The 11,678-nt window shown below is 35.9% G+C and overlaps 1 protein-coding gene across 1 annotated transcript in view; it reads left to right on the plus strand.

The window, feature by feature from the left end:
* TMEM117 (transmembrane protein 117) overlaps positions 1–7,563 on the plus strand; it is a 556,036-nt gene extending 548,473 nt beyond the window's left edge. The window contains exon 8 of the mRNA XM_003252270.3: positions 5,831–7,563. Within this exon, the coding sequence (XP_003252318.1) occupies positions 5,831–6,477 (647 nt within the window). The 3' untranslated portion in view covers positions 6,478–7,563. The remainder of the gene's footprint in view (positions 1–5,830) is intronic.
* Positions 7,564–11,678: the final 4,115 nt, after the last annotated feature.

The following is an 11,678-nucleotide window of genomic DNA, read 5'->3' on the forward strand; positions in this document are numbered from 1 at the left end:
TTCAGATTATATCCAGTTTTAGCTATATCGTGGAATTCATCAGATAATTATGACACATGCATTTTTTTTTTTTTTTTTTTTTTTTTTTGAGACGGAGTCTCGCTCTGTCGCCCAGGCTGGAATGCAGTGGCGCAATCTCGGCTCACTGCAAGCTCCGCCTCCCGGGTTCACGCCATTCTCCTGCCTCAGCCTCCCGAGTAGCTGGGACTACAGCTGCTTTGAAATGCTAAAACTTCTCTTTTCGTATTTTTCTGGGCACATTGTCTCAGAGTTTACAAGTTGGTTAACAGATATTTTTCTGAGTTAATATGTGTCAAAAATTAGTTGGTATCTGGAGAACACAGAAATGAACATGACACAGTTCCCCATCTCAAGAAAGTCATAGTCTGATGGTCATCTAATTCAGTATAACCACTTGTCGTCTTCTTTCTATGTTTATGATCACATGTTCCTACCTGTACTCGTCACATTGGATTGCTTCCTAAGAAATAGTCTCCCACTTAGGAAGTAACAGTGACAAGAGAGGCACTTTGAGAAGTTGTATCAGTTTGTTTTTAAGTCTTAAGAAGGTACTTTGATAACTCAAATAATTATGACTACTTCACAAATTAAAAATAAATATTTTCAGTTTACTAAATGGCCTCCTCATAACCCAAGCACTTAATGTGGTTTCTAGATATCCCTAAATTGCCTAGGGAGAGACATGAAGAGATGCTAACTTGTGAGCCCTGTTTTTACTGCTCACATCTGGAATGAGGGGGGAGATTGAATATGGATGGCCAAGAAGACTGATACAACAAATTGCGTATTTCTTTTACTTATCCAAAATTCATCTTCTTCAAGGCCATGGTTTTGTGCTGTCCCATGATGGTTGCTGAACGACTTTGGGGAGCTTAACTGCACATCCATACACCTGCACTAGATGTCAAAGTCTGACCAAGTAATCGCACCCCTGTGGTAGAGAGGGGCCCATAGCACAGCTCAACCACAATGCTAACTGGCACCTCTGCAGAGTAAAAGATTAAAAATTTTATATTTGCATATTTCAGTCATGAAAAGTTCATTATATGGTGGAATTATCAGTACCTTATAGTCTTTTTCCTTAGTTGAAAAAATAACACTTTCCCTCAAATTGTTGTCATTTGCTATTTAAGTGAGGGTGATATTTAATGAAGAATCCTTTTAAAATGATCTATCCTCGGATTCTGTAAACTCCCACAAAGTAAAAAGATAAAATTTTCATTATAATATCATCTCTGACAACCAGTAAGATTCATTAAAAGCCCGAAAACCAAAAAAGAGGTAATCCCACCAACACCATGCAGTGATTTCTCATTAGAGGAGATAGTGAAGTATTTCAACAAGGAGATTAATAGGAAGAATGTGTGGATTCTCACCCTACCTCCTTGCTGATTTACATTATGCTATGTAGTTGAAACAACAGGGGAAAATGCAAAAGCTCTCATATGATTAATGCTGAAATACCAACCCTCTGGTTACTGTCGATTGTATATTCACAACAACACACTTGGGAAAATGGCTATAGAAGCACTTTCTATTCTGTTCTTTTTTGTCTTAAATCCTTTCTATCTGGGTCATTTCAGGGACTCAAATTTATTTTTTATGGTAAACACTGTTTCTCAGAATATACAGTTTTTTTCAGAAAACCTTTCTCCTTCTAAAATTGTATATTCCATCTTCTTTGCTCTAATGTTGAGATTTCCTGGCCCAGCATAGAACACTAAGATTTAGGCAATGTTTATTTCACAGACTCATCAAAGAAACTTTTAGGGCTGGGAAGAAATCTTAAGGATTATCTAGCTCAACTCCCTCACTTTATAGACAAGAACACGGGGGTTGGGTTGCCCTGCCTGACTTTACCTTCTGCTTTGCCACATCTTATAGGGCAAAAGGAATTTTTTAAGGAGGAGAAAGCATTACCAAGGTAACGACACAGTGTGTGGGAAAAATGGAAAGATGGATGACAGAGAAAGATGAACATCCTTCCTCTGTAAACAGATAAATGAACTAGAGGTCATGTCAGATGGGCAGAAACAAACAAACAAAAATAATAAAAAGGGCCATTTTTTTCTACCATTTTAGCAGCTTCAAGTTTCAGCTGAGTGAGAGAAGGAGGCTGCTGCATCCGCAGGAGGGAGAAGAAGGGAAATGTGATATGAATAGGCAGCCTGGCTCACTGCATCCCTTCCCCTCTGCCCTTCCCCACCCCCACATGGCCTGTCTTCTGTGGGGGAGAGGTAGGGACACGATCCCCTGTTTTTTAGCTTCAAAATTCATAGATATAAAAGGTCTTTCCTCAGGGCCAATACTACTGCAAGCAGTAGACAAACTACTAATTGCTAAGGATTTTTAACATGTTAAATATGCTGATTCACAAAGCATATTTACATAGAGCCACACACTGGGTCCTCTTGGATAACTGGTCCCATGTCATCTTCCTATTAGTGTTGGTATTTAGTAATGCATACTGTTTTATCCCAACAGAAAAATTAGATAATGTGATCACTTTTAGGATATATCTTTGTTATAATCCTTGTATGTCCTTCTCTCCCTCTATTCCATCACCAAGATCCTATATTGTCTGGATTGAAGAAGTAGAGAAATAAATTGGAGAAATAATACCACCCTACATTTTTGGCAAACAATGTACTTCAGAGAATGTTCCAACACAACATCTCATTTTATCCTCACAAATAATCCTTTGAGGTAGTTACACTGGTATTATTCTCCATTTCACAGAATAAAAAATTGGATTCCATACACGACCAATAAGTAGACAGATTTGGGGGAGGAGTGCAGAATTATGGAACTGGAAGGCATCTAGTTCAGTTTTCTCAATTTGAAAATAGAATAACCATGGTCTAGAGAGGTTAAACAGGTTACCCAAGGTCATATGCTTTAAGTTTAGTGTTGGGATGAGATGCCCATCTGCTGATTTCCAGCCTGCAGCTTTGTTGCCATGGTGCTCCCTTTTACAAACCAGTAAAGATGTGTTGGAGTAGGTGATGATATCCGTTAACTCATGTTAGGGCACACAGTTTTAATTTGCTCCTTCTCCACCCCATCTAAATGTTCAGACATCAGGACACATGAGAAATAATAAAAAGTGACCCTTGGGTGTTCAAGTTTAGTGGTCAAACTGACCCAGCAGTATTCACTTGGTAGAAAAATAATTGAATAGTGCTGGAAAAAGTTCTTTGGGAGAAAAGAAACCTTTGGGAGTCAAGAAAGTAGTGGGAACCAGGTATAGTGACTTGAGCTTGTAGTTCTAGCTACCTGGGAAGCTGAGGCAGGAAGATTGCTTTTGTCTCGGAGTTCAAGGCTGCAGTGAGCTATAATTGCACCACTGTGCTCCAGCCTTGCAACAGATTGAGACACTGTCTCAAAAGGAAAATAAGAATTTTAAAAGGAGATGGTGATCAGTCATACAAGCACAAGGACCTCTTCCGCCACCATCTGGTCTGGCTTTGTAACATGTACAGTTTACAGCAAGAGAATAAATATAAAGCTCCTACAACAGAGGGGAACCCAAAGCCCCTCCTTCAACTCGCTTTCTGTCATGGAATCTACAGATTAGTGTCTCTTCAATACTGGATAAGAATCTCTGAACTTTTTCATTTCTCCTGTTTCTCATCCCTTTCTTGCCTTTTTCTACAATAATCTCCATTCTTTTCCTTTTCTCTCCCCTCAGCCTCTTTCTTCCATGTCGTCTCATCTTTTTATATATGCTGTTCTATCTACAACGTACTGAAAGCATAAACGAAAATAAACACAAAATTTTCCAAACTGTTTTCTGTACTGCTTGTTCTTCAAGGACCACATGAATTGTTGCTTCCTCAAAATCTTTCCTGCAGAAAGTATCCTTCAGTTTTTTTTTCCATTTCCTCAATATTTACAGCATTTATGGTTTGTATCACTCATTTGGCACCTCTCAGATGTAGCCTCTTATTATTTATCTGTTGATCTCTGTCCTGTTCCCCTAACAAGATGATGAATTCCTTTCTGAAAGGCAGAGACATACGTCTTCAGCATCTACCAGTGTGTTCTACACAGAGTCTGTTATGGTTGATCCTTAGTATGAACCAGGTTTAGTTTTGAAGATCTCATGAGTGGCTTGAACTTAACAGCACCAGATGCTATAAATATTTTATCATATCTGAGACAACATTCCCAATGTTCAAAATTACTTTCCAGTTGGTTATGCCAAAAAAAATCATTCAGGCAAGAGTTTTCATTTCAAATATTATAAACTCTATATAGCTGAACAATGTCAGGACAAGCAGAGTTACTGTTTCCCTTCATATAGTTTAGGTAAGCTCTCTTCATAGAGGAGCAAGTTGCACCTTCTCATGCAAATAAAAAAATTATCATGGTTTAGGCAAGGCTTTCATGATGATAATTATAGCAATTACTGGGCCCCTATTATGTACCAGGCACTGTCCTTAGCATCCAGTAATCGCACGAAATTCTGACAACTTTAATAAATACTATTATTTTCTGCATGTAAAGAAACTGGGCTTTAGAGAATTTAACAACTGGCTCAAGATCACACAGCTAGTAATTTTGGAGCCAGGATTAAAAGTATTTAGCCTTACATATAATAGGAGCTTTAATAAAATATGTAATTATGATGATAAAATACTTTCCTAAACTCCTCACAGTTATGTCTTTTATATTCTTATGTAGCTAGATATTTTGTTAGACTGTATATTGCCAAATATATCATCATATGAAGCAGTAACAATAACGTTAAATAGTATTACTTCAAATACAAAAGAAACATGTTTTGGCATAATACATAAAATTATTATAACTAAAGCTTCTGGAACCTGGTACATACGTCCCCTAACTTGCTACAGCAAACCTATGAGGCAGGTATTACTATATTTTTATAATATACATGATGCTGTAAAACTTGCAATAACTTATAATAAAAAATTATAATAGAATCTAGTATCACTCGAAAGTTTTTTCACCTTTTGGTCCATTTGTAGAAATCATAATAAAAATTATAATGGACTCTGGTATACCTGAAAAGTTTTTCCACATTCTTTCCATTTGCAAATGTAAAAATATCATTTGATAATAGATCATTAAATATTGTATTTATATAAGATTTTAAATATTAAAAAAAGAAATAGTAGTTGCAATCTCTTCAAATATATCTTTTCAAGCAGTTCATAAGGTATGGTTACATTTATGTCTGATAAATGCATTTTGCTCAATGAGAATTTGATGCAATTATTTTTAAAGTCTTGAAATGAATGCTCAAGGATTATTGATCTGAATCACATCAACTAATGGTTTAATCAACAGGTCACCTACAAACAGCAATATGAATTCATTTGATATACTGCTGTGCTTGCATTGCAAAATGATTTATTTCTTGCCCAGACATAATTATAAAACTGTAAGAAATGTTCAATCATACATTGAACTTTTCTAAGAATTTCATTAGACTTTGTTTTTCACATTAATTGAAATGTTCTAGAGGATAACCTACATGGAACCAAATTTGAGTATAGCTGTGGTGCCTATAAAACAAGGAGACTTAATCTTGTTAGTATAAATGCCATAAATTACTGGCTCAGGGACCTACAGTTGTGTTTTCATATGCCCAGAATCCATTTAGTAAATTCCCTTTGCTAATTCACTTAATGGCAGCACAGCACTCTCAAAAAATTAATTGTTAACCAGTCTAAAACATTAACAATTGATGCTATTATACCATTATCCTCATTTTATTGTAGAAAACCTTATTGCAATTTTATGGCCCTTTGATTAATGCAGTATTTCTTTTCTAATGCAGGCAAATGGTTTAACTATGGAATTATCTTCCTCGTCTTGATTTTGGATCTTAATATGTGGAAGAACCAAATATTTTATAAACCTCATGAATATGGACAATATATCGGCCCAGGGCAGAAGATATATACAGTGAAAGACTCAGAAAGTTTAAAAGATTTGAACAGAACCAAGCTATCCTGGGAATGGAGGTCCAATCACACTAACCCTCGGACTAATAAAACATATGTTGAGGGAGACATGTTCTTACACAGCAGGTTCATAGGAGCCAGTCTTGATGTCAAGTGTCTGGCCTTTGTTCCAAGCCTGATAGCCTTTGTGTGGTTTGGATTCTTTATTTGGTTCTTTGGACGATTTTTGAAAAATGAGCCACGCATGGAGAATCAAGACAAAACTTACACTCGCATGAAAAGAAAATCTCCATCAGAACATAGCAAAGACATGGGAATCACTCGAGAAAACACCCGGGCTTCAGTAGAAGACCCCTTGAATGACCCTTCTTTGGTTTGCATCAGGTCTGACTTCAATGAGATCGTCTACAAGTCTTCCCACCTAACCTCGGAAAACTTGAGCTCACAGTTGAACGAATCTACTAGTGCAACAGAAGCTGATCAAGACCCAACGACTTCTAAAAGTACACCTACGAACTAGACTCGGAGATAGACTTGGAGATAGCATAAAAAGCAACCTTGAGTGTAACTTTGAAAATTTAGTCTTTCCTTTTGTATATGTAAGGTTTACGTAGTGTTAGGTAAAACTATGAACAATGCCACAACGGTGCTCAACATGCTTTTTCTAGGATTCATTGTTTTCTATTTGTATTATAATACACGTGCCTACTGTATACTTAACAGTCCTCTAGAGATTGCTTTTCACAATTGCACAAGCTATTACTGACTTTACAGCATAGTAGAAGATTAGCTGATGACCCATGTATCTGATGTTCAACCATAGTGGTGCCTTGAGACATTAAACTGTTTTTAACTGTACCAGAAATGAAGTGTGGAACAGTTACCTAACCTATTTCACATGGGCGTTTTGTATACAACTGTTTTGATCTACACTTGATGTCTGAGCAGAAAACAGAAATAGCTAAATGTGACTCAGGAAGTATCTCTTGGTTTCTTATTCAGCAGCAGAGTTGGTGACTTTGACAACTGGACTGCAGAGAAATATGGTGATCACCTTTTAATTTTTATTGGCTGTCTGCCAAATACAAATACAGATGCAAAATTCAGTAATAGGAGATCTATAACCCAACATGGGTCACTACTCGTGAAATGTGACTTTCTCCCACCAGTAATTGCAATTAGGTGATAATACCTAATTATGTTTTCCTAATTAAAGATAAATTGCTACTTGATTAAAAATCCTGCCCTTCACCTTTGGGAACAAAGGTTAAGAGACACAGTTGGGTGAACTCTCAAACTTATTGGCATTTACACAAAGCACCAGACAACCAAGGAACTGAAGTTTTCATCATGTGAGAGCAGCACAGCCCACCATTTACAATATTCGTATATCTTTCTGCAAATATGGCTCTGGATAGTGAAAACTGAAAAACATATGCCAACCCTGAGCAAGGGAACTCCTCAAAAAATCATGCAGCGGAACCTTGTCAGGTAGAGAAGCCGTGCATGAAAGAATTTGTTTAATGTCTTGTTTTGCGTGTGTGTTTTTTGTTTTTGTTTTTTAAGAACTAAATATTGCACATTAATAAATAAGAATTATACAGCAGTGATTATGTGATGTGGTTTTTTGTTTAATTGTATCTTGGCTTAAGAAAAGTCCATTTACATGGGGTTTTTAAAGCTTGATGCCAGGCAAGTCAAGAAAAGGCACACTGCCAACTTGCTCTCAATTTTGTTCCATAAATTGTGGTTACGTTTCTTGAGGGGGTGAGGGGAGATCACTTTTAAGGAAAAATTATTTTCCTGTCACACACTGACATAGCTGCATTTTTTATGATTTTTTAAATCTCTCTTGTTTTGATCTATCTACTTTTAAGCTTGCATCATACTGAATTCAGCATGCATAATAGAACTATGCATTTATCTGTCACTCAAGAGCCAGCTTTAATAAACATCTTTACTAAGCATTTGGAACCATGCCCCTGCTGTTACTTTTACCTTTAATAGCCATGCATGGTGCTACTTAGAATCATAAACATATCTGACACACACACACACACACACACACACAAATGCAGAGATCAAGCTCACTATATAGTAACCCATTGCCCATACTGTCTAAAGGAACTTACCATGTTATGTCTGATAGGTGGCAACACTAGCTATTACTAAATTTTGGCAGCCTAGAACATTCAACTTTTAGCTCTGGGACATGTAAATAATTTTTTTTTATTTATTTTTATTCATTTTATTTTTTTATTCATTTTTATTTATTCTGAAAGTCATTGTGTTGTAGAATGATGAAAGAAGTTGATTTAGAAAGTAGATGTTTATTATCAATATGCATGTCTTATAAAAATATTATTTGAGAATTTTTACATGGGTATTAATGGAAAATGTTTTAATGAGAAAATCTAATTAGCAGAAGTAAGACAGAAAAAAATAACAAACCTAGAACAACATGTTTATGTGTTTCTAGGGATTAGCTAGAAAAACTATTTAAAAAATGAAAATATATATTTAAAGTTTTCATAAATTTAGTAACAAATGGAATAATTTCCAAGGACATTTTAATAGTCAAACAAGACTTCAGCCTTCTAAGGCTTCCACTGTTGAATTGTAAATACTGATAGTGACCTTTTCTTACCTACATATGGATCTACTTTCTTCTTTTGCTGCCTCTTTTGGATATTGCATTTATACCAAGTAAAGATACTAAAATGAAATAAAGTAAAAATTAAATCCATTCACATTCAGTCTTGAATCCTGAGTCATACCAACAGACTGAGACTCTACAGAGCTTTTTGAATACCAAGACTTTTAAACTATTAAGGACATTTTAAAAAGATATGTGTAGCAATCTCAGAAATTGAAGTTAAAAAAAAGGATTTAAAAAATTACTAAGCACAGATTCTAAAGAAAGCTTAACAAATGTGATGTCTTAATTGCAGTGATGCTTAAGTACTATAAACAATTATATTTCTACTGTTCAGTAATTACAGTACTTTCTTCCACACAGTGCAGAATTTGAACTAATTTGACATAATTTCAGTATCCTACATTTATAAAGTACTTCATTAGTAGTTTAAATGGAAAATTAAATAAACACTATGAATTTGTGCCTGATAATATACACTTAGACATAAATCTCATCACCACATGTCTATTTGTATTGTATAATCATAATTAGTTACCCCATTTTCTCCCCATGGTAGCTACTTATGTTACCTTATCTTTTAGCATAGCTGAGATCACCAGCAAGTGCTATTTAAAATGTTAAGAATTATTTCTTCTCCATCTGCCCTAAGAGTCAACCAGGTACAATTTTTTTTTATTTTTGTAGCATCAGATTTCACACAAGTAATGTCCAAAAACACTGCACCACTCGCTGACAGTACAGTGGAAAGAAGTCCAACACAGGCATTCAGATTTGAAGGAGGGAGTCAATACATGGCAGCTCACCACTGGGCTCCATAAGCAATTTTATCACATTATTTGGGTTCCCCATGGGTCACCAACACAGCCCAATATGAAATATGAGAAAGACAATGCTAATAAATCCTGTCTCTATAACTGATAATTCAGGAGGCCAACTGGATTATCTGACATTAAGCTAAGACCTCAGTACCCTGCCATTGCTTCTCATCTGTCTTCACTGAACTGACCCTTATTTTAAATTTCAACTCATGCTTAGGCAGCTACAAGTAGGGTATTATGCTTACATTGGTTTTTCCCTCTGAGACTGACTTGGCTCACTACTCTATCTGGCCTGATTTCTTCGAGCTTTGTCCCTCGGAACCCAACTCTGACCTATTATCCAGCCCTTACCTTTAAGAGAGCAAGAGCAACTCAATTAATTCTGCAGCAGATAAACTGGCACTTTCCTCGTTTATCCCCATTTAGACGTTTAAATATGTTTGTGTGCATAGAGTTGTAATCAGTGAGTATAAATATAGGTAACAGAGTCAAGCTCAGAAACGTTTGGGTTGCTTCCATTTAGACTGGCCTAGAACTGTCTTATTTGAACAACTAGGGAAGTTTAGATGTAGTATTTATAACTCACAAGTCACTCTTGTTGAAGAAACTAGAAAAAGAAGTGGATATTTATAATGAAAAGAGAAGGTTAGGCAGATGGTGGAGAACAAGTGGAGGTTGTGGCAATGAAATCTTAGAAATAAAAACAGCAATTTTACTTTAAACAGGCTTTAAAACTGCAGGGAGAGAATAGAAGCCTCTATGAAAGGAACTTCACCATAAAATTCTCATTAGGCTAGTACTCTTATGTGTTGTGTAGAGGACTCAAAAGTTATGTTCAACATAGCTGAGTGAGGGTATTACGTAAAAGGCTGGTTGGTTGGTTGGTTGGCTGGTTAGCTGACTGCTTTTTTTTTTATTATTAAAGTTTTAGGATACATGTGCACAACGTGCAGGTTAGTTACATATGTATACATGTGCCATGTTGGTGTGCTGCACCCATTAACTCGTCATTTAACATTAGGTATATCTCCTAATGCTATCCCTCCCCCCTCCCCCCACCCCACGACAGGCCCCGGGGTGTGATGTTCCCCTTCCTGTGTCCATGTGTTCTCATTGTTCAATTCCCACCTATGAGTGAGAACATGAGGCTTCTTAAACCTTCTAGCATTGAAATTACTCTATGTCTGCCCCAGGGAGCATGATGAGACCTGGGAGGGGAGAAATGTTACTGTGAAACAAACTACAGTAGGCAACATGAGAAGAGAAAGGAAAATCACATTAATTTAGAGAGACTGGAACATCCTTGATGGAAAAACAAACATCGGGGCAAATTTGGCTTGTAAGCATATTATCAGCATATAAAAGCTGATATCCTGTAAATGAAAATATCTTCCAGGTACTTTCTCCTAGAGAGAGATTCTGAAAAAATTTAATGAGAAACAAATTGGAAAGTATTACTAATTTAATATGTATAAAATACTACTGATAATATTTTAAATAAGTGTGAGGTATCAATTATTTTACTTTAGTGAATATAAAACATATATTTCACAGGTTTATACATCTACCTCCAACATAAGCTCTCCTAAGGTCTAAATTCCTTAATACCAACTGTACTATTGGGCTTTTTAAGGACTTACATAACTGAGAAGGACCACGATAATTTATAATTGAGAATTACAAAAACAAAAATTTATAGATAGTGTTTGCTCTAATAAACTTTTTCACCCTACCCAGATCTTTGCTCAATTCTCATATTAATGATGCTACCATTTTGAATATTTTCTATGTGAAAATAAATATTCCATTCAATACTCACATTAACCTTAACAATTGAAGGTAAGTATGGTTAATTTCACTATACAGATGGTGAACCTCAGGCTTAGAGAGGGTTTTTTGACTTGCCGGAGGACTGAAAGCTAGCCAAATGCAAAGTCAAGGTTGGAATTCAGGCTTGTCTGACTCCAGTTTTCCATCACAAACATCTATAAACACCCATCAAAACCAGAGTATCTGTATCAAATGGGATCTTTGGTAAGGATAACCTGGGAAATGGTTGTAAAGCCATAAATATGCTTAACTTCTAGCAGTTCTTACCGCTCAAGAATCTAAGTTAAATATTAATTTCTAATAGCTGCCTGGATGCAATTTACAATTTAAAGCATATGATTGAAACAGATAAGGTCAAATTAAATGGCAAAAGCAGTCAGTTCACTGCCAGGTGTTTTGATTTAAGCTACATTT

Source organism: Nomascus leucogenys, chromosome 11 (genome assembly GCF_006542625.1).
Source record: "Nomascus leucogenys isolate Asia chromosome 11, Asia_NLE_v1, whole genome shotgun sequence".
Classification (NCBI taxonomy): Eukaryota; Metazoa; Chordata; class Mammalia; order Primates; family Hylobatidae; genus Nomascus; species Nomascus leucogenys.